At 39.5% G+C, this 24,244-nt stretch overlaps 2 protein-coding genes across 10 annotated transcripts; one reads left to right on the top strand and one right to left on the bottom strand.

Moving 5' to 3' along the window:
• The first annotated feature begins 5,292 nt into the window (after positions 1-5,292).
• On the top strand, positions 5,293-20,867 carry tpd52l1 (tpd52 like 1). Of its 8 annotated transcripts, none has more exons than XM_051071940.1 (9): positions 5,320-5,448; positions 7,707-7,805; positions 11,540-11,560; positions 13,036-13,154; positions 13,240-13,388; positions 14,523-14,624; positions 16,565-16,579; positions 17,750-17,810; positions 18,408-20,867. In XM_051071940.1, the coding sequence occupies exons 1-9, from the start codon at positions 5,430-5,432 to the stop codon at positions 18,525-18,527; spliced, it is 705 nt and encodes a 234-aa protein (XP_050927897.1). In that variant the 5' UTR covers positions 5,320-5,429; the 3' UTR covers positions 18,528-20,867. The 8 variants fall into 8 exon arrangements, with proteins under 8 accessions (XP_050927901.1, XP_018551612.1, XP_050927897.1 ...); XM_051071937.1 differs by lacking the exon at positions 7,707-7,805 and adding an exon at positions 9,236-9,451 and having other exon boundaries at positions 5,324-5,448; XM_051071941.1 differs by lacking the exon at positions 11,540-11,560.
• Positions 20,692-24,122, bottom strand: hddc2 (HD domain containing 2). Of its 2 annotated transcripts, none has more exons than XM_018696098.2 (6): positions 24,011-24,122; positions 23,093-23,214; positions 22,807-22,909; positions 22,642-22,710; positions 22,413-22,551; positions 20,692-21,878 (listed from the first exon to the last, which is right to left on the bottom strand). In XM_018696098.2, the coding sequence occupies exons 1-6, from the start codon at positions 24,083-24,085 to the stop codon at positions 21,721-21,723; spliced, it is 666 nt and encodes a 221-aa protein (XP_018551614.1). In that variant the 5' UTR covers positions 24,086-24,122; the 3' UTR covers positions 20,692-21,720. The 2 variants fall into 2 exon arrangements, with proteins under 2 accessions (XP_018551614.1, XP_018551615.1); XM_018696099.2 differs by lacking the exon at positions 20,692-21,878 and adding an exon at positions 21,924-22,313.
• Between the last annotated feature and the right edge of the window lie 122 nt (positions 24,123-24,244).

Below are 24,244 nucleotides of genomic sequence, written 5' to 3'. Positions count from 1 at the left end.
GGAGAACAAACCTTAACATAGATAATAAACTGATACAGTTTCCTTTACACCCGCACTTGTGAGAAGCTGGCAGCCCGCCGTCGGTTAGATGTTATAACACATGGATTTTGCAGACGTGAGGCTTTGACGATATCAGATATTTTTTAAAAATGTTTCAAGGAAACGCTCACTACTGGAAGAGCTGGAAAATGATAGGAGGAATTCACAGGTGAACAATGTGGAAATGTGACGAGATAATATCTTCCTTATTTGCACAAGTTGTCTGTGCTGCAGTTTGGAACAAGCCATGATAGAGAAATGAGTTCTCACTGATGCAACAAGAACTGGACACTGACTTTGTTCATCTTCCTCTGTTGGAAACTCAGTCGAAAATTTCCATTGCAACTTGAGTCTTTGACAAGACAAGAGCGCACTGTGGAAAATAACATAAAAGGACTAAACTTGGAGGGATGGAAGGATGATACTCTGATACTGCTATTCTTAGCCACCCCGGATACTGCTGATTCTGCCTGATCTCAAGTTCTCGCTAGAAGGCTTTGAAGTTGGGTCGTGTGTCCACGCCCTAGGAGCATGACCCAGACATGAAATATTGGAAGCACCTATGGAATTTTAGAGAGCCTCTGTTTTCTGTTGTGTTTTTCCATCAACTTCTCCTTCTATTTGTCTCTTGTCTTCCTTCCTTGCTGGATGATGTCTCTCTCTCTCTCTCTCTCTCTCTCTCTCTCTCACTCTCACTCTCACTCTCACTCTCACTCACACACACACACATGCCCTCCCTGCCTGGCAGCTCTTCTTTGCTGTGCCCACATACTGTATGCCAGTATCTGCATCATCAAAAAAAAAAAAAAAAAAAAAAAAAGCTGCTGCACGGCAGTTGTGCCAAAACAAAACGCTGAATGTAGCAGGACAGACAGTTGACCCTGCCCCTTTGTTAGGGTTTTTTTTTTTTTTTTTTTTTTTTGTGGGGGGGGGGGGGGTATTGTTTTTTAGGGGTTGCTTTGCAGAGGTTTGGATGGCGATCCTGTCAGTGCGTTGTGGAGTCTGCAAAAGATCACACAAGTTGCAGGAATGATTACACACAAGACAATTTGAAACCACTCAGAAGCGCTAATGCAAACGACTTAACACACTGTTGCAAATGGTAGAATAGGCAGAATAATGTGTTTTAGGTATTATGGTTTTCATCAGGTTGCTGTGCACTGAAGATGTGGTAGATTAAGTTTGGATGTAAATTTTTCAGGTTTTCAAGCTTTTCAGGAATTAATATGAGAAGTTTAAAAGTGTTGTCGCAGGTTTTTGCAGTGGGAGGAGGATTTCTGTCTGCTTGAGAATTTGGATTGTGACCTACTGGTTTTTAACTTAACACACACACACACACACACACACACACACACAGCCTTTTGACTCATTCAGACTGGCACAGAAGAAAACACACATGTGAGGTGCTGCCAGGAAACAGGAGATTTTCGAGAGCTTTAAAGGTCATCACCTGGCAGCAGCCGGCTCGCTGTCCTTCGCTTATCCCTCTATCCTCTCCTCCCTGCTGTCATTCCTTCATTTTTGTTTTACTGCTTCTTGATTTTCGTCCACCCCATCCTCTGAGGACGCTGGACTTACATCTGTCTGACCTCAGCTGTGAGTTAGAGTTGGAGAGGCTTGACGGTAGCGGTGCAAAAGGCTCAACTGCCATCCACCAGAGCTGTGGCTGCTGTTGTGCTGCTAAAAGCCATCCAGACTGGATACGTGAAATAACACAGAGCAGCCTGTGGTGAATGCTGCGGTCAAGTACATCAGTCACAGATTTTTTTTTTAATGCGTTTTTATCCCACCGCTTCATGGAGCCATCTGCTTTTTGTTCTGTTGCTCTTTCATGAGAGGTTTACAAAGAAGTTTTAACTGAGGGACTAAAGAAGATGAGGAAAAGCACAATATGAGAGTCTGCACATAAGAGACACTACAGTGAGAGGAAGATATGGAATGATACAACAATGTCAGGTTGATTAGGAAAACTGCAGTAAAACTGCAGTGTGCTTTTTAAAATCTACAGTGGTTACAGCACGTTTCATGAAGGAAAAGCAGGGTTGATGTTCATGCATGTGGGACATTTTGCAGTGCAATGCCATTAGCTTGGCTTTATCCCAGGGATCTAAAACATTTTCTACATCTGGGAGTTAATTTAAAAAAAACTGTCAAGTGCAGTCAAACTGTACAGACAATGTTCCTAAAGGACACAGAAAATATGCTGTTACACACTGATTTCAACAGTCGTAAGAGGTCCTGACTCTGGGTTTGAACACACTCTCAGGGAGTCTGTTTTCTGTTCACTGTACCCAGGCCTCTACATCTACATGAGCTGTGCCACAAAAATCGCTCAACAGCACCGCCGATTCAAAATGCTTTCTGATACGTTTTGCCCAGAGCTGCTTAGCAACCATGTTTAATTCCAGAAAATAAAAGAAAAGCAAGTATCAAAAAAAGATCCAAATGTCTGTGTTGCAAACACTTGTCTGTGTTTCCCAACCTGACTCAGCTGTGTTGTGAACACTCTGTGGAGGTCAGAGGTGGAGTCTGGGACTGAAAAAGAGGAACAAGAACAAGAAAATGTGTATTAATGAGTCAGCACTGGCAAATTGAGTGTGTAAGTTATACACCAAACAAAAATACTGAAACTACTTAACAGCTGTTGACTTGCAAAGTTTTATGGGATACATGTTTTACCTAACTGCTCAGCTAGTACTACACTGACATTTTGAGTTTCTGCTTTTTTTTTTTGTTTGTTTGTTTCTTTGACTGACATATGACTGAGTGTGATGGATCTTTGTACTTTAACTTGTCTTCAGGACAGAGAAATGTATCAACAGAGTGAAAATAGGTTAATTTATGAGGAGCTACCTAAACACATATTTGTAACAGTCTCCACAACATATTACCAAAAACATTGCCCTGTAGCAGACACTACACCCCCGCTGAAAAGATTAGTCTATTGATTGTTGCCAGAAAACTACTACTACTAATTCACATCTCTTATCAGGTGAAAATACAGAACATGGTCAGATGAGACAAGCAGCTTCTTAGAAGCCTTGGTTTATAGTCAGATATATTAGACAATTTGGCTGTGAGAGCAATAGCAAGTACAAATTTGCTCCATCTGTTATAGAACAAATGTAATTGAAAAAGGTTTTTTAACAGGGTGGTATTTGTCCACCCATCTGATTTCTTATCGTTTTAGTTGTGTATTGCTTCAGAATTCTGCCCACTGATGCAATGTAAAGATGCCATGTTGAAATGCCATTGTTGCTTTGCTTTACTGTTGTATTGCTTCATTTTACTGACTTAGTCACTGACATTTACCTAAACACTAAACAACTGTTTGGTTAAAGCTTTACATGCAAAAAAAAAATGCTCTATATTAATTCAGTCAGTGACATGAGAGTTGTTTTAGCCAATGATTTTCTGTTGCTGGGGTGTGTTGGCTGGCTGATACCCCTGGCCTTTTTGTTTATGGTTCATTGTGACTCCAAAGATGACAAATGGAGGTAAAATCTATCACAGCCTTGCCAAATCTTAGATCAGATCCCAATGCACGGGACAACATCCAGTACAGTCAGGCCTACTGTTAACAATCTTTTGTAAGTAGCTGAAGATTAAACCAAACATCTAAAATATTCAGGGTCCCAGATATTACTTGTATGTTTGCAAAAGTGAAACTGTCACTTTATTTTGGCTCATACTCACTCTTTTGACTCTGTGGATTAAAACAAGGAAACAGTCAAACAGCGAGTTCTGCTTCCAACAATAGATGACTCATGAGGCTGGTATGGGACTGACATAGGAAGTGAGGGATGGTGATTATACCAAAAAAGATGTGTCGTTTGCAGCAAATCAAAGTTTAGTTTAGTTAGGGACGATACATAAAGGTCAATGTCATCTCAGGAGGCCTGTTGATATTTGCAGTATATAGTGTATTATCAGTAACATCAGAGTGAGTTTTTCCTACCTAGATATGCACCTGCTGGAGAGACAGCAACATATTTAAATGTACATGTATATGCCACTTTGTTTTCAAGGGTATTTCTACTGAAAGAAATGTCTTAAACTTGATTAGAGTGCTCTCTGTTTGCACCAAAAACGCATTCTTCCATCTGCTGCCACTGTCAAAAATGTCTGCTGATATTATTATTATTATTGCTCACTTTGCCAGGCACAAACACTGTTTTCATCTGAGGATCTGATGGAGAATAAATTCAACTGGGTCAAATGCCAAAACGTCATGGTTCGACTTCTACCTTTTTGCAGGCAGTTTCTCTCTCTCTCTCTCTCTCTCTCTCTCTCTCTCTCTCTCTCTCTCTGATCTGTCATACTTTTGGAGGCAGAGGGTGTGTGTGATATTCTGGGTGAATGTCTGTTGGTCCTTGTCTCTGTCTGAAACCGCAGCATCAAACTTTATCTGCAACCACAGCTGTGACTACAGTTTTATGTCAGCAGGGGTCATAAGAGTACCACAGGAGCCCAATCCCCATAACCTCCAGTTTTAAATTGAACAATGCAAATAGAATGTATTACAAGTATAGATGTAACAAATATCACCACATTAATTAAGATTAAATGGAGGATTATTTATTATTTACTGAATAACAAATTAGAAATTAAAACAACTCTATTCGTTAAATTTATGTAGCATTTTATTGCATTTTATTTTGCAAATTTATTGCATTATTATTATTATTAGTAGTAGTAGTAGTATTGTTGTTATAAGTTGGAGTGGTTCATGTTCAGGACTGTTTACAACAATACAAGGAAACACATTTTGTTTTAAAGGAGACATTTTATACACAGTCATAGTAGAATCAGCTTTACCCACTTACTGTACTTAATATTAGTAAGTGTATTTTTTAGGTACTTCTGTTGTATATGAGTGTTTCTATTTTATGCAACTTTATACATCAGCCCTACTACATTTCTAAGAGGACTTTGCCACATAAAGGTTAAACTTAATTTTATTTTTGATACTTAAAGTATATTTTGATGATAATACTTTTGGACTTTTATCTCAGTAAGCTTTTGGATTCAGGATTTTAAATTTGACTTGTGAATGTATAATGTATATATGTTGAAGTTTTGCTACTTTTACCTAGGCACTAAAGGATGTGAATACTTCCTCCACCACTGACAAAAACAACGTGTTTGGAGTAATAGAAACATGCTATTTCTCCAAGTAAGGAAGTACGTCCGGCAGATTAATTGAGTAAATTACAACGGCGCAAGCCCATTGGCTCGTGCTCCAAGCTCCGCCTGAGAGCTAAGCCAGCGCGTGACATCCGAAGAAACCCGAGTGCATACGCACTGACCCTACGACCGGTGCTGTGCGCGTGCTGCTCTGCCTGGTCTGTCTCGCAAGGTTATTCGTGGAGTTCACCTGGCCGTCGCTGATGGAAACCAGACAACAAGGTGAGTCAGCGTCGGCTAATGTGAAAGAAAACAACTTTTTCTCCCTCAGACAGACGCTGTTTGAGGCCATTGCTGTGCTTGTTTGTTTGCCGTTGATCTGATAATGAGCTGAAGTTGAGAGTAGGCTGCACACGTCACTGTATAGAGGTTGGATGAGTGGAAAGAAAATTGTACAAATCTTAAAATACTGGAGACGAAGAAGAAAATCTGTATTGACTTCTGATGCAGCTTTGGCGTGATGACTTGTAGTATAGTTTATCGCAGCATCTCTCACATAGAACAACTGTGTAAACTGGTTAAGAAGCGAATAAACAGACTTGAAGTGTCAACATATACACAGTGGGCCAGTGTGCAGTAGTAGGCTTGTGTTACTGTTTATTCAAATCATCATGGAAACTCCAGACCAAACTAGGTCCAGTGGTTGGATACTGTTTCCTGGCTCAGAGGCTATCTGGTGGTTGTAATGCATGCGTTTTCAGGTATTTCTGGTATTTGCAGAAGTTCAGCCAGATTTTGCACAAATTTTCCACCACTCTGAAATCGATTAAATCACCCTGTTATCCACACATGGTCTCCAGCTTCATCACTTCCTGTGAGTCATTCAAAAGTAGTCTAGTAGGTACTGGTGGAAGTTTTAGTCCAATATTTGGCAGTTTTTTGTATTCAAACAACAAATGCATCCTCACTAAATAAATCACTGCTGTAATGATTAATGGTCTTTATAGGAATGAGAATACCAAATATTAATGTCAGTTTGTCTTATTTTGTTACATTATGTGGAATTGCTTTAATTACAGCTGTCCTGTATAGAATTTGTGTTGTCTTTTGACTGACAATGAACTCAACTTAAGATATGCTGATGTTCAGAATCAGTAAATTGTTCTGTAAAGGAATTCAGGCATATTGCTGTTTTGTTTTGTTTTTTTGAGAATGACTATTTGCTGATTATTTGAGTGAAGCAGTGTAGGGCAGTAGCTCTACATCTGTGTGGTCAGTGGGGTAGATGTTTGGCCGTACAGGTAGTTAATTGCTTTCCTTTGCATTCCAGGTCTGAATGGGTACCTGTTATACCTAACAGAGCAGGAGGGGGAGGGGCAGTGAGACCTTCAGGCCAGACATTCAAAAAGATTCTTATTGTCCGCGAAAACTTCAGGGTGACATTCATTTGTTATGGGAGAACTTTCCAAAGCATTACAGTCCATCTATTTTGTGTTATAAGGGAAGAATTAAAAGCTAAGGCCTTGGAATTTAGCCCTTTTAACTTTCCTATGTAATAATGTAAAGTTTAATCTTGGACTTTAAAGGTTTATATACAGTATGTACAGTATTGTTGCTGTTGGGCTATACTGCAGGCAGCTCTGCCTCCAGTTTAGCTTCAATTGATTTTGCGGCCATATGACCATCCCCAGCCCTCTGATTTAGCATCGCCACATGACCACTGGGCCAAATGGGAATCTTGTGACCAAAGGTATTCCACCCTAGAAAAGAAGACGGGGGGAGAAACACAGACAAAGAGAGTAAAAATGGGGAGTATTAAAATGTATTTGTTAAATATTTCTCCATTGATTAAACAGCAAACCAGGCAGCCTTTGAAATACACCAGAGTGGCCCATGAGAGCTACTTTATCTGTGTTCATCACATGAGGAAAAGGCTTTCAAAGCCACTCATCACCTGCTTAGATCAGTTTAAATGATGCGTCATCATCAGAAGTGTTTTGGTGCTTATGTTCTACACTGGAATCAGTCCAGTTTTACCGACAAGATAAAGTGTGAGAGGAAATGACTGTTATTGGAAACAACACTGACCATACGCTGGCCTGCTTCCTCCTGTAGTGCTGCAGTGTGGTGTAATGACATTTCTTCAGCAGCTCAAGAATTCAGATTGCTCAATAACCTTGGATATTCTTGCTTAATTGTTTTAAAGGTACAAAAGATCTCATTGTTAACTCTGAGTGGAACTGTTTTTTTTTTTCATTGGCATGCTTGTTAGATCGCAAGAATTTAATATTTCCTGTTTGAAGAGGTCAGAGAAGTTTAAAATCTGCGACACAAAGGGTCCAAAGTCATATCCTGTTCCTGTGCAAATGCGGACTCAGATAAGCTGCCTGTGCCAACGCTTGTAACAATATAGACCTAACTATTGCCCTTTTGCTGGCAGGGCTGGGATGGGACACTTGAGAAACACCAAATCCCTGTGTTTGTGTGTATGTAACCAGTTTTCTTGTCTCCTCTCGCCCTGCTGCCTTGCACTGCTGCAGAGCTGTACTCTAGTGTTCTGAGTGAAGCAGTGGTGGACTGGGGCAGCATGGGTCCCGGAGAGGAATGGGTTAACTCAGCCACACACGAGGAAGAGCAGGGTAAGACTCAACTCTCCAGTGATGAAAACATAAATCCACGCTGAATCACACGAAGCTGAAAACCACTGCTGCACACTGACCGCGTTACAGGTCGTGGTTTTCTTTGACATCAGCTTCACCTGAAGTGACGTCACTGAGGTGCGACACAGGTTTTTATTCATATGAACCAGTGGAGCAGCACCTTTCTACCTCATGTGATTGAGTGTTGATTTAACATCTAATAGTGAGGAGAGTGAGTGAGTGTGGTCTGAGTGGGTAAACTGACAACACAGAGGACAGCACTGCAGGGATCATATCACATTTAAAATAGAACAGGAACTGTACTCTCTGACAACATATCAGGGTATTTGATATTTGACACCACTGAGTGACTCATAATTTCTCTGTTTATGTATTTCAAGTATGAATTTACATGTAGAATATTTATATGTTTAACAATACACTAATAACCCCACCTCTCGCCCAATGTCAGCTCAGATTGGCCCCAGCCCCCCGTGACCCTTACAGATAAGCAATATAGATAATGGATGGATGGACAGTACACTAATTACTTTGTTTAAGGTGGCAGTCGTCACTTGTAGTCACCAACCCACAGAAAATGATCACCCTACAAGGCCGGTCTCCTTAGCTCAACTCATCGTTTTACCATCTTCCAGCTTATTGTCTCAACTCACTCATACGGCTCTCATGAAAGTTTCCACTCGCAGCTGTCATCAGTGAAAACCTGCAGTACATTACCTGCCCAGCACCAGATTTATTTATCACCCCCAGGTCAATAGATGAGTTAGCAACTAGCTAATGAACAGCACATATTAAACCATTTGAAGATCAGCCCAGAGGTGATTGTACAGAAGAGTGAGTATTGGACTTAAATTTTTTGGATGTTGCTTTGTGTGTGTAAGTTGGCAACAATTTGCCAACATGTTTGCTACATAAACTTTGTAATGTGGTAATGCAGTGTGTTGGTGTCATGTTCACAGCTTGTTTACTGCTCAAGTGACCAAAAAAATCACTTAGTGCAGGTTTAAGTGAATAAATCAATTAGCTAGTTATCAGATGTATTATATATATAAATATGGACAGGCTTGCTCTGTTTTAGACGAATGGTATGTAATGAATGATGGACACGTCATTGGAGCAAAAATTATTAATTGATTTGTGGAGGTTGAGAGGATTTTTCTCAGTTCAAAATTGTTCATTCATTACTTTTTCCAGGATTGGAGACTTCTCTCTTTTTAAACTCACTAACCATGTTGCACTCTGTTCTGTTAACAGAAACTTCCTGTATGCTGCGTGTCACTTTTTAAAATCAGACTGTGCATTTTTTTTGTCAATTAAGATAAAATATAAATACATGAGCATTCATTGCTTGTGAAATAAGATGAATGAAGCACTTTCTGTTAAATGTATTCAACTGTTACTTTGCTCAGGTTTGAATCAGGGTATGTTTTACCCATCCGGTGAGGAGTCGGTTAAGCAGAACTCATATGGTGAAGACTTGGCTCCTGGGATCCAAAATGGGGAACACTTGACAGAATGGGCTAAAACATCACCACCAGGGGAGGATCAGTGGGGTCACACATCAGTGTCCCACTCTGACAATTGGGTCATGTCCACCACCTGGGATATGCAAATGGACAGCACAGGTGAAAAGGGACATAGATTAGAGCCTGTAGAGTAGACAGTCTTTCACTTTGGTTGAACATTTACTTGTTGAACACTTACTTTACCTCTGTGGGAACCTGTAGCCACATTAGGACAGGAACTGCCACTAAGAAGACAAAAGTCAAGCCATAGCAACCTGGAGGAATTAAATGCTACAATTTAAGAACCAACAAACACATCACAGGTATATTATAGACAGATCTGGGTATTATGTTTTTAACTGGACTACTTAAGGCCAACCAATAAATGAATAAAAAAGGATTTAGTATTTCAATCTTGGCAGGTCAGGTCTGGAGAATAGTCCTCACCTAATCACCAATTAAAAATTATGAAATTACACATTCTAGCAAACAGTATGTTGTCCACGTCTACTGGAAATGATTGTCACAGGCCTTTTCGCATATATACTAGACCAGTTCTAATCTGTGATAGCAGGCTGTGAAACTGAAAACACCACATCAGAAAAAACACTATCATGGGAAGATGTGTTAAGGTCCAGTAATTATTGTTGAACCCTGAAGGGAAAAAAAATGAAATTGTTGTTGTGATGTGTGACGGTTACAGGTTGTGGGTCAGCTAACATCAGTGTTCCATCAGTTCATCTCTGTGGATGTATGTCAAATGTTCAACCAAAGTGAAATGTTTCCTTCAACTGTAGTGTTGACCCTTATAGTCCTAGAACATGATTCGCTACTACAAAAAGTGTACACAGGTGAAATGCCTGAGCAGGTTTTCAAGCAATGTAGACGGCAAGTTTCATGAATAATAATAAATATGCTTGTGAAAAGGAACAAAAGCTTAATAAAAAAAAGAATCATTGCTTAACTTTTGGCAAAGTTGACCCTGTCCCCACAGTTCAGTAGAAAGCTGTTAGATGTAGCTGTGGTGTAGAAAGTGACACTGTCAGAGCAAGATTTCTCAGGACACAAGCTCACCTTCAGACCAGTTTTGAAAGTTGATCTAATCAGTTTTACACAGTGAACCATGACTTAGAGCATTAACTTACAAGTTTCAGAATTCCTCTCATACCAGAGAATCGGCAACGCTACAACAGTGTATCATGGCACAAATGACAGAGACGATGTTTCAAAACATATCATCAGATTTTTCACTGTACACAGTGTGCCTTCTGTTTCCATGATGGCCGTAACATGCGACTCTCACAAACTGTTCTTACATAGATCTTTCTGACACCCAACAGAAACTCCCATAACACAAACAGACCCTGTCCTGAATTGTGTCTGGGAAAAATGTCTTCATGTCATGTGCACGCTACTTGTTACTGTTTGCCTTAAAGTTTAGCAATCACTGTGCCAGCTAAAATGAAACCAGCGTTAACTAAAAAGAAACCAACTCACGTTACCAAAAACAAAACCAGTCGCAACATTAGAAATACTTGTACAGAAAACCACCATGCTAAAAAGCTTAACTCCAATATGGCTACTCATTAAAATAATAAGATCTTTAGCAGTTTGGAAAAAACCTAATATTATCAACTAATGCATTACTTAACAAAAGAATATACTAAGTGGAGATGGTAATTGATGTGGTGTGGATGTTGCATCCCTCTCTTGTGTGCATTTTGCATGTGTTAATTAATGATAAAATAATTGTTATTATTGCCTTCTTCCAGGTAAAACTGAATTTACACTGGTAGCAGTCATTTGACAATCAGTGGTCCTCCTGGTATTTCTAAGAGATTTTCTCATGGCTGTTACAGGGACAAATACTTTTCTGAGTGCACTTAGACATGAAAAGCCTCCATCTGAGCCACAGGGGTTTAAAAAATCTGATTGTCCTGCTGCTGAGTAATGTAGGCAGAAATAGCTCCCTACTATAGAAAGGTCTGACTTGCACTGGTGCATGCTGTGCTTGAGTTTAGTGCTGTAAGCTGCACTTATGTGAACTGTGTCTTTGCTGCATGTGGTGCTGCTGAGCCCAATTAAACCTTAGATTTTGAAGCAGTAACTTTTTTTTTTTTTTAATCAACAGAAGTGTGTAGAAATCACTACTACAGTCAGTCTTTACTAACCTTACTCTGTCCTGTCTTATAATGCGGCCACATCAAGAGAGAGGACACCTCACAGCAGGTATAGTAATAGTTCATTTCCATTCTGTCAATATATTGTTTCGTTGAGATACAGTTCACATGCAAAACTTTTACAGGTCCACCACAAATACACTGACGTTATGCATTTGCATTTCTCGGGTTGTGTGTACACAGTCATCTGGTGCTGTTTGGTACCTAGCTGCCCTGATTTGCCTTTCACAGATATCCTGTGGGACATCCTGCAACAACATAAAGCTAATGAGACAACAGCAGTCTCAATTTGTAAACCTCTTGTTGTTTTATTTTCAGCATTTTCTCACTGCTGGTTGTTTGTGTTCACTTCTGTTTTTTTTTGCTGTATCTTTCTGCAGTCAGTATCTCTCTGTCTCAGTGCCTGTGTCTTTATGTGTATATTCTATGAATCTTTATGACAATATATGACAGTGGTTCAGTGTCTTTCTGCTGCAGCGTATACTGTTTAAGAGTCAGTCAGCTGAGGCCAGTCAGCTGACAGTGTGTACCAGCTTCATTGCTCTGAAGACATTTCACTTTCATTCGAAGGGACACATGATTCCCCCCCGAAGTAGTGGTTCAGTATAGGATCATCATCTAAAGAGTGTGTGCTGGTGTTTGTGGGTGTGGCAGTCTAATTGTGTGTATGAGACACAGCCTTGTCTCCAGAGGTATAAGTACAATGTGGGAGTCCTATAATGAGGCGTTTCTGTAGGAGGCACAAACAGACTATTTCTTCTAAAGGCTGTTTCCAAAGCTTTTAAAGTGTTTTCCTCTTAAAACTGTCTTGCAGAATTTCTGCTGCTGCCCACAAAGTTTATTTTATGTCTTATATCTTGTTTGGATGAATTAGATTTGATTCACACACTCGTGCTCCATGCGTAAACAAACCCGAGTTATACATAAGGTCTTTCATTTTGGTTCACGACTTCAAATTCCCTGTCTTCCTAAAATCAGTTATTTCAGAAATGAAATTCAGCCTGCCATCTGACATCTGAAAGCATCTTTTTTATTTGTGTGTGTGTGTGTGTGTGTGTGTGTGTGTGTGTGTGTGTGTGTGTGTGTGTGTGTGTGTGTGGCAGTCTGTAGTGTCAGTCAGTAGAGTTAAAGCAAGATAATCCACATCAGTTAATCCAGATTAGGGCTCTACAGGCTGCAGCCACAGATTACATAAGTGTCAGACAGAGACACAGTCAAACGTGGAAGCAGAAACACTGACAAAATAAAGCAGACAAAAGAAAAGACACACACACACACAGAAGAAATACAGGAAAAGTGCAACACAAGAAGAAAGAAGTTTGACTTGAGTGTGAAACTCTTCCTGTGAATATCCAGTCTGTACCATTTCTCCAGAGAGACCAAATCATTTTATTTAAATCTTTACATTTTCTTTATTATTTTAATTCCATTTCTTCCTTTCTTTTTTCTATATATACTGTATGTGTGTCTCCTTCACTCTTTCACATTTTTTTTAAATGAACATTTCACCATGTGTGCGCACAGGTTTTCTGGACTCTCAGCCACTGAGAGAGGCTGATGAGGATTTGGTGTCAGAGGTCAACTTGAGCAACCCCATCATGACAGAAGAGGAGAGAGAGGAGATTCAGCAGGAATTGGCTAAAGTATAAACACACACACAAAATTTACAAAGACAGTAAACGGACAAGTGCCTGTTAAGTAGCCCTTTGTGTTTCTGTGTGTATCCAGCTTGAAGAGGAGATCAGTACATTGAGGCAGGTTCTTTCGTCCAAAGAGAAGCAACACGCGGAGCTCAAACAGAAACTGGGCATCACTCCTCTGAGCGAGCTGAGAAACAACTTCAGCAGAGGCTGGCATGACATGCAGAGCTCCACAGCGTAAGTTAATGTGTGTATGTATGCAACACAGAGAGAGAGAGAGAGAGACAGAGAGAGTCTGTACGATACAACTTCAAGACAAAGACTTGAAGTTTGTGTTTGCAGGTTTAAGTGGAGAGGAGAATGTGTGTGTCCATTTGTGTGGCAGCGGTGCTAAAAGCAGAAGCAGCACGTGGCAAAATGGGTTTTCTGTTTGCTGTCAACAATGACGCCCTTTCCAGGACACACACACAAAGAAAGTAAACCCACATATAAAGAGCAGGTAGTTCTTTTTCCGACAGCCAACACAACAACAACAACAACAAAAAAAAAAAAACTGAGTGTCTTTTGGAAACAGATATCAGAAAACCCAATTAAAAAGACATAATCCTCTGCTCCTAGCAGAACGGCATGAGTGTGATTTGTTATCGTTGTTGTGCCGACTGTAACAGACATCATAAAACTGATTAAAAACACATCAAACAATGCTAAAGGCTGTTGTTGACCTCACGGCGCAATTAGCTTCACATGACCTCTTCAGGTCCCTTTAGTAGGAAAACACTTCAAAGTTACCAGAGTCTCCATTTGCAAACCAAACAATTAAGTAAACAGCTTCACATTTTAATGATTTATTCAAAAGAAATGTACTCATTTGTGAAAGACAGCCACCATAAAAAATGAAACTTTAAAAGAGGTTTACTTCATGATTGACTTGATTGAAGAGTAACCATGTTTTTGTCTTTTATTGTGCAAAGAAATAATCTAATATCCTGACTAGATGGTCAGTGCTGAGCTCTTATCCAGACACATAGAGACGAGAGAGGAGCAAGAGGATAGTCTCTACAGGCCTCCCTTCTTATCCAGTTACACTTGAGCCTGAAGATCACTTTACACACATGGCCTCCATTCTCATCTATAATGAACCAGTGTGACCACAGGAGGAGTAAGATGCTAGAGAGACATGGACGAGTGATTGGTTGAAGCTCCAGTTTATGATCCAGATGTAAACAAGAGGGTCACCACATCACCAACATTTAAAAGAGGAGACTTGAAAACATGAAACCACCTCATATTTATGTGTTATTTTTAATTTTTATTTTTTTTATGCACCGTCTCTGGTGTGTGTGTGTGTGTGTGTGTATGTGTGTGTGTCAGCTACAAGAAGACATCGGAGACGCTGTCCACAGCAGGACAGAGAACCTCAGCAGCCTTCAACACCCTCGGCACTGCCATCTCCAGGAAGTTTGGAGACATGAGGTACAGAATATCACTCATCTCATTACAGATGTGTAAAGCAAGCTCCAGCCCAATGGACTGAACACACCAAATACTTTAAGTCAAGACCTTTTTCTCCTTCACTCATGTATTAGAAATCCCTTTTGAATCTCTGCATCACCCTCTGTGAACCTTGTGGCTTGAGTCCCTTTCTCTTTCGAGCATCACTTCACCGTGTTGCATGTGTGTCTCTTGCAGCCCTGGCTGTGCATGAGCTCATTAGAAAAGGTTAATTATCAACAGATCTACAAGAACCAAGCCAGTTTAACCCAATCCACCCATTCGCCACTGATCAGCTTCTACTTTTCTCCCGTTCACATCTCTGAGTTCTGATTTCAGGGGAAGCGGAGATTATGTAAGCCCACATTAAGCTGCTTTCAGTGGGAGCTAAGGGACTGGAGCCAAGTCTGCCTCCCTCAGTCACTTTCTGTCTCCCGCTCTCTGACGCTCTGTGCGACTCTGTCTGAGACCCTGACAGTGAAAAACAGAGTGTATAAGGCGTACTGAGAAAGAGTGTGCATGTGACTGCATTGTTAAGTGTGAATAAAAAGAGCATCTGTGTGTATGACAGCAACAGAGAGCTGCAGAACGTGCGTCTGTGTGACCTCTTGTGTGAGGGCGGGCATGTTGCAGAGAGTGCGTGTCCAGTAAGTGCAGGGGAAAACACAAGAGAAGCTTTCATAGGTCAGGGAACAAAGACAACTGGAGAAACAGCAACATGTCAACATACAGTGTACTGTGTGGCAGAAAGAGAGTTTTATTTTAAAATTTTAAAATTTGTGGTGTGTAGTAATTCTTTAACCAACAGTTTATTGTGTTTGTTGGGATATGGATTACAGACAGGAAACAATGCATTATCTTTGGTGTATTCTAGCATGGCTGGTCTAGAGTTACTGTTCCCGCGGAGGTATGTCGTGTGTTTATGTGTGTGTGTGCATACGTTTTGTTTTTTTTTGTTGTTGTTTTTTTTAAAATATTTTTTATAATATTTTTTCTTTAATATTTTTGCTGTGGATATGTTTGTGTTTTTGCACGGACTTTTCTCATTTCTTTCTATATAACAATTTTCAAACTGATTTTCTCTTAAGTTTAATTCCCAAACAACACAGCACACTGCAGTTTGCTTATATATCTACAGTATCTATCCCACTATCTGGCAAGTATTTTTGTTTTTATTTACATTTACCTGTTGCATCAGTTGAATAATTCACTATACAAATACACCTAATACACAAATAAATATAAATCCCAAATTATATGCAAAGGTGAACACCACATTCAAGAAGATAGGAGCTATCTATCTGATATAACATGCATGTAATTAAAAACTGATTTTCATCCTTGAAAAATCCAATTCTGTTTCTGTTTTTCACATTTAATCAACCATAAACTGGTTGTAGTGTTAAAGATCAGATTTTCCTCCATGTGGTCAATGTGTCTGTGCCACCTTCGTTAATTCTGTGTGATTTTCTTGCACCAACTAACTCTGTATTCTCATTTTTGCAGTGTGTGTGTGTGTGTGTGTGTGGTGTGTGTGTGTGAAAAGATGTTTGGTAATCATTCACTCTAGTCATGAATTAGTTTCAGGTTTTTTTCAAATGTGAATAAGAGTGTGGTTTGTGTTAAACGTCAGTAGAGCATTTTCTTACCATGTCTGTGTACAGAGAAAGTACAGTTCAGTTCACTCTGGATCCCCACAGATTCACATGGTTTTCACTTGCTTGAAGTTTACTTCCCCTAACAGATTCAACTGCTTCCTTGTGGTTACCTAGACTGGAAGCTGAAAACAATATTAATACCAGTCACAGAGAAACTGTTTGTATTATTAACATAAACTCTGTCAAAGTGAATTTGAAAGAATGTGACTGCAAAGCTGTCAAAGTATCTAAAAATGTTTTCCATCTTCCTCCATGCTTCTCAAGGTCCAACTCTATAGGGTAAGAGTCACACAGCTTATCATGCCACATTAGTTGTTCCTAAAGAAGCACTCTCAGGCAGCGAGTCTTAACTCAGTAATTGTCTAACTGGTTGGTACAGTATGGACTCAGACAGTCAGCTGATTCCTGTTGAGTGAATGCTGCTGCCATGCTGGACTGCAGTACTCAGTCAGGTGCTTGGCTCTAATTGATTATGGTCTCTTCTCTAACAAGCCAAAATAAATTGTCTCAATGAATCATGTGAACAAAGTGTCATGAACTTTCCTGCACTTCCAGGAAAATGCTAAAGCTAAGCTAATGAGGCTGAGACTGATTAAAGAGCTTAGATTAATGAAGTCAATTGTGAGTTGCAGCCTTAATGTAACCTCAGTATAAAGACATACCATAGATGTAAATATGGTTTTGTCTGTGTCCAGGTGGGAGCTGTGACCTTTTCTGTTTCTCTACCAGTAGAACAATCGGTTTAACCTGCAAAACCAGTTTGTTCCCTGCTAATATACATTTCACCTTTAGCCCAGGACTGACTCTGCATGTGCACAATATAATAAGGAAACAAACAAACAAACAATGCTTTTTCTTGCTAACTCTGTGAGCCAGGTCAACTCTGGCTTCATGTGTGTGTGTGGCCTGTGCTAATCATTAACTCCTCTCTCACCACGCTCTCTGGGGACAGCTACTCTATCAGACACTCTATGAGCATGCCCACCATGAGGTAACCAGTCTGTGATTGCTTGCTTTTTGTGTGTGAGTGTGTGTCATTATGTGTGTTTTTCTGTCTTTTTATGGCATTTTTTGTAATTTCTTTTGCACAAGAATTTGCTTAACTTTTATCTAAATCAGTGCTGACTTAATATAGCATTGCTTACATACATTAATTGATATTTATTTAGTTAATGGCTGTGTTTATCAGTGCCATTCTGACACTGATAAACCTGTGAAAGCTGGGAAATACCTTGGATGTTTTCACATGGTACCAACACCTTCTTACACCACTAGTTTTTAGTTGCCTCCACTACCTTATTCCACTTCAGTTTATATGTATGTCAATACAGAAAATACATACTGTCATATAGAAACTATCTGTAATTTTTAAAACATTAGTGATTTCACCCATAGTATTATTTCAGAATGTAATTCGGGTGTTCTGGTGTTTTTCTTTTATCCTCACAGGAACTCTCCCAGCTTCAAGTCTTTTGAGGAAAAAGTTGAGAATACAGTATCTACTATCAAGGTAAACCGTGTGTGTGTTTGTGCATGTGAGAAATATTTAGAATTATCAATTGACGATAGACCAAAGTTTTCAAACACAGCCTGTTACCTGCTAAAAAGTCTTAACTTACTCCAAGCCATAAAAATGTCATATAGAGTGTCATCAATTCCATATCTCCCAACCACCTAGAAATAAATCTAGTATCAGAGAACACTATAATCTGTGTGTAATTGCTAGTTTACGCTCTGACTCTCACAGTGAGCCTGCTGGCTATTTATACTCAAACTGATCCTGATGCAGTCTTAGCAGCAGCAGACTTCAACCCCTTGTCTACATGTTATAGGCCTTCAGTGTACACCTGCTTGGAGACAGTGTTGCTGCTGAGAAGTTTACATTTAGGCTCAGGTTATCCATCCCCAAAAAAAAGTCCTCATCTACACACCCTGCAGATGTCTGCGTTGATTTTGGTGTTAAATTCTGCCACCTTGAGTCTGTTCTGCAGCACAGCAACAGTGATGGTGTAACAACTACACAGAAGAGTTGTTTGTCAATGACAGCACATCTGAGGTTTTTCTGCATTTATTTTTATTATTATTCATATTCATATTCTCATATCAGACAAAGGTCGGTGGTACAGGGACCGGAGGCAGCTTTGAAGAAGTCCTCTCCTCCGCAGCAAACGCCAGCTCTCAGGACACGCCCACTAACTTGACTGACACCTCTGAGAGGCCGTGTTAAGAGCTGCATCCAAACCCACGAGGACAGGACTTAAAACCAGGAACTCTTATCACTGCTGTATCACAGCACTTTGTCAAATATCTACCCAAAGCTCTGACTGAAATGTTACAGAATACTTTTATTTGATTGCAAGTGTTGTGATGCTTTTGCAAACTATCCCATATACTGTATGGTTTTAAGTCTCCTAACACATGGATGGAATTTCCTGCAAGTCTAAAAGCTTTGACTTGGGCCCTTTTCATACCTCAATGTGGTGGATATTGTCAAAAAAGACAGATGTCACCTGTTGCCTCCAAATCATGTTACACTACAAATATTGATCAGATAAGGTTGAAGGGGGAAAAGCAGCAAAGCCTCTGTTAAAAAAAATGATATGAAAGGAGGAAGAGCAGATTACATGTCAGCTCTAGGGGGCAGAGTGAGCCAAAGCCCAGTGTTTCTGGTCTGTATTTGTATTAGTCACTTAAGCTGAGCGTTGCATAGTTTGGCTCATGTAGCTACCCTGTCCTCACTTGTGAAAAAGCCAGCTGTCAAATCACAGCTGGAAACCCTCAGACACAAAACAAGATGGTTTTAATTTAATTCCTTTGCTATGTAAATCCAACATAAGTGGAAACAGTCTTACTGGACTTGGTAGATGTTCAACACATTTGACAGATCTGCTCCAATGCATAATATTTCCACCACTCATCACTTTCATAGCAAAAAATACCAAACTACATTTTTAGGTTATTATTAGAAATATGTGTTTGATTTTAAAAAATACTTTTTATGTTACATTTTCAACTTAGTACTTTTTAAAACCCACGCTGATGTGATTAACACAGAACCTCCTGGGTGAAAAAGTAATATGATTTTACACTGAGACAGGACATCTTGCTCTTGCAGTGTATCTATTTATCAAAATAGTTCATTTCGATGGACCGATCGATCAATCAACTAATTTTTGCAGCTCTAAAAAGAAGGAATCACTTTAAATTGGTTAATCCATCAGTTCTGCTGCTGGTCACGTTAATGAAATGAAAATGAATTATGTGGCTTTATTTTTATGTACAACTGGGTGATTTAACTTGGTGAATGTCTTACTTACAGTATCTAAAGAGATTTTTTGTGGGCACCCAGTGCCATAACCCTCTAAAAATAAACAGTTGACTGTAACATACATTCACTGGGGCCTGTTTGAATGCTGGATCATACTAATGGCACTTAGTTTTTAAATTCACACTTTAGGACAAACTATGTATAGGAAGCACTGTGTATGTGCCATACAGTGCAGTGACTCATTATGGTTGAAAAAAGAATCTGATGAATCTCTTCAGACAATGAAATCTGATGCTGGACATAGAAAAAAACACATTTGTACACACTGTTCTCTGCAAACATCTTTCCCCTGAGACTGCCTAGACTAGAGATATTTACTGTGGAAAAATGTGGAAAAAGATCTTTTTAACCTTGAGCAGAATTTAACCTGAATTGGTCCAGTTAACTTAGAAGCAGATGGTTTTTCTGTGGCACCTGCTGACTCACAGGAGAGAAAAACTAATGCCTAATGCATCACTGATACACAATATATAACAACTGCTGCATACTGAGGCTGTGATACAATCCTTAACTATAATGTGACCCTGAAATCCAGTACATGCTGTTACTGCTGCGGCTCCACAAGCTCAAATCTGATTTGTAACTTCATTTTGCAGAACTAACCAGTTTAAAGTTGAAACAAAGTGTGGAACTCATACTTACTTTCACTATGAGAAGTCTGGTGTCACAAAATGTGGGTGGGGGGTAGGGGATCATATCCTACCACATATTTGCATCTGGTCTCTCTGGGCACTGCATAACTTTTCATCAGAGTAACATTCTGTTTTCAATATATAATCAGTTTAGTGTTCATGTTTCTCAAATGGACTTTTATTTTCTGTGCTGTGGTCTGAGAAAATACCCAGGATCATTTCAAGTTTCATTCAGTCTGCCCATGAAATGTATTTATTACATTCATGTCGACACTGAAAGTATTGAAGGATTTTGTGTAAGAAAATGTTGTAAGGTCTGACCTGTTTCCTCATAACTGAGGTGATGCATGCTCTGTCACTGGAAAATTAATCAGTTTATATTTTATATTTGTACAGTATGTTGGGTTGAAATCAAACTGTATTCAGCACCAGTTTAAAGACCTTTTTACAAAAACTTTTACTAAAACTAACACCCTAAAGACATAAACTGTGACTTTCAAATACAGTAACAATGTGTATTCAGCTGTATTCATACAATTAATTACACACCGTCATAAATAACTGTTTTATGGCTGTTGTTTCGACATTAAAGATCGTTTAAACCAAACTTAATATCACAGATGACTATTTTTACATTAACACTGAGAACTGTGACTCAACCTGTTGAAAAACTGAAATAACCAAACACACAGTAATAAATGCATTAACGTGCAGCAATTAAAACAGTTGGTTAAAAAAAACTTTAAATAACGTTCACATCTGTCCACTTATTTTTCTTTTTCAGCAATGCTGCAATTCCTGAGTATTCTGATGTCACCACTCCCAAAAATGTGTATTTCAGTAAAATAAAACTGCAAGGGAAAATGCACTGACACTACTTTGTACGTGTCTGATGGTGCAGTAGCTTCGATGGATAACCCTTTTTCTGTAATATCTGCCCGATAAAATATGTTTAATAACATGAAAATGGAATTGAAATGTACAAGAAAGCCTGCTAATGTAAAGAAAATGTTGACATAGTCATTTCTGTCTACATCAGCAGTAAATTTACAGCTTATGTGATGATGTCAGAGAAATATCTAGAAATCTATGTAGGCTTTATGGCATCATCAGCCCATTTACAGAAACATTTAATCATTTTGCATTGGTATATTATCTGGCAGTTTTTGCATTAGTAGCTGTAAGAATGTATTATAGATACTGATGCTCTACTTTCCAGAGCAGAACTTGAACTTCGCAACAGTGTACTCAATCTCCAGCTGAACTGAGACAGACACACTGAGATAAAACTGAAAACTGTAGATGACAGTCACGATTCCCAAAATACAGTTTTCTACACCCACTCATGGATGTGGTCATGTGATGCAGTTGTGCATTCTCGTACACGCATGTGTGCTCCCAGTGCAGCGTCTCTGTCTCTCCACTGAGTAGGTGTTTGTGTTTGTGAGTGTGTGTTAGAGTCAGGAGGTGTGTGAAGTCGTGTCTGGCTGTGCAGATACTGCACTGGCTGCCTGAGAGTTCCCAGAATTCTTTGTGCCATCGGTGTTAGTCATGTGACTCCCTCTCTCATCATTTAAAGAGCTGAGAAGCCGGAGCACATCTGGGTGATGGAAACGGCCTGAGAACCAATAGAAATGTTAAAATGTTTTTAAAATGCAGGTAAAGTCAACTTGCTTCAAAATCTGTTTTCTTTTACGAACAAAAATGGCCATGAAATGAAAACCCATTAAATCACACTATGCAGTAAACACAGGTCAAAAGGCTTCTCATTTTGAATTATTTACAACCATGGATTGTCGACTGTTTTATCAATCAAATAACTGTTTTAATACTTTTTTAAAAAGAGAATTCTTTAGTTCAATCATTCAATCAAATCACTTTATTTGTCCCCAAGGGACAATTTAAAAGGGCATGGAAGTAGCTAACAAAAAAAAAAAAAAAAAGAGTTGCACATTCTACTCTGAATCAATAATACATGAAGTTAAGTGTGTATTACTGATGTTTACTGCACAGCTCTCAATCATCTTCTCTGCACACAGGCTGTTCCCAAGACCTTAATCGATGAGAGAGATGAGGTCCAGTGAAGAAGGGAGAAACAGGTGTGAGAAAGAGAGATCACAAAAGCACAAGGATAACAGACCGGAGGACTTACCATTGGTGGAGTCAAAGAACTCCTGCAGTCTTCCAGGCGTTCCCTCCAACTCTTCATATTCATGAGCCTGTAGGATCATCTCCAGCAGGTCAAACTGTTTGACCAGCCGGGCCTCTGGACTGCTCTGGGTTTCATATTCCTGCAGATAAGACACATAATGGTAAGGGACATGACTAAGAGACACAAACAATTAGTTCTGCTGAGCATACTATCAGATTGGTTTGATTACCTCCCACAGTCCATAAATCTCCTGTTTGAGCCCCACTGGCAGAAGACCTGACAGATGTCTCATCGCTTCCTAAAAGAGACACGAGGAGATATTAATCAACAAATCAGGCGACCTGATCACACTCTGTTGTGTGTAGATGTAATGCAGGTGCTGCTGGTCTCTTGCCTCCTCTCGCCTGTGTTTCTCTGCTTTACTGACGTTGTCTGATGGCGCAATATCTCCCACAATGCACTCTGCCATGTCGTGAACCAGAGCCAGCTTTATACACCTGGAGAGAGACAGATGTGCAGACAGGCCAATGTGTTGCATCCTTTTTAAGATGTTAAGAAGTATAAGTAGTTAGCTGTCACGTAATATTTAAATGTTAAGTACTTTAATCTTCAGTTTAGATAATGTGTTTTCCATCAGTCAAAGGTACGTCAACTGATACTCAGCTGTGTGAATGACTCACCTGTCCTTGTCCACTGTGGGGTCAGTGATGGTCAGAGACATCATGGCCATGCGGTACATGTGGTCTGATACACTCTCTGGTTTCTTCACATTCCTGTAGACCCAGCCGGTCCGTGGGACCCTCTACAAGTAACATCACCCACAGCACACAAAGTCATCAGTCGGTACAGAGGACTGAGTGGAAAAATCAGTCCTAAAATGTATTTCTCGTGACTTATTTCACCACCTCAGTGAGACTGAGTTTGTACACACTGACTTCACTGCACACAATCATTGAAACATTTTGTTGTTTTCTGGTTTCTTTTATGTATTAAAAGAAAAAAAAACTGTCACTGGGGAAAAAGTGAAATTGAAAATCAATGTTGTTAATGAATCTTACTCCCTCTGTAATGGGATGATCTGTATAGTAAATTATGAATATTTGTTGGTGTCACCACACAGAATCTATATCTTAATAAATCCCAATATAGATTAAATATGTAAATAATATGTAAATGTAGATTTGCATCTATAAACCAGGCTAATGATAAAATATGTTGTGCAGGCAGCATTTCTTTGACCCCACAGAGACCTTGTAAAACAGCCATATTGTTTAATAAATAATATGTTTCATATGTAAATTAATTCCTTAGTCAACAGCAGCCACACTAGAGGGCCAATCTGCAGTAACAGATGCTTTTACTTGCTGTCAAGTTGTAAAGTGTGTGTGTGCGTGTGCGCAGAGAATGATGAGCTGCACTTTGTTTAGAGCAAAAGAAAACTTCCTACTGTAACACTTAACACCAACCAGCACCAGCTACAGACTGAGCTTCAACACATCCAGCACCGGATCCAGAGAATCAAGTTTGAGCCAATTTGTTGGACAAGTACAGTGTCAAAACCAACATAAAAGCCGTGATAGTTTGGGGAAAGGTCTTACTTTAAGTTGTCCGATAAGTTTCATAAATTGCAGCATATTGCTTGTGCCAGCTGCTGTCTCCATGGTGGCCGCCATTACTGTCCTCCGATAATGTAATTATCCACTGCCGTCGCTGGGTGGCAGCATAAACAACGCAATGAGTCTGAGTCAAAAGAGATACTGCATTTAAATCCTGCTTGGTGAGTTCTGCTTTAGTTGTATTTTTATGTGTGCAATGAGGAAAACATTTTGCTT

The sequence above is a fragment of the Lates calcarifer genome, linkage group LG7_1 (genome assembly GCF_001640805.2).
Source record: "Lates calcarifer isolate ASB-BC8 linkage group LG7_1, TLL_Latcal_v3, whole genome shotgun sequence".
NCBI lineage: Eukaryota > Metazoa > Chordata > Actinopteri > Centropomidae > Lates > Lates calcarifer.
The sequence above is the reverse complement of the archived record's forward strand: the minus strand, read 5'-3'. Positions and strand labels throughout refer to the sequence as shown.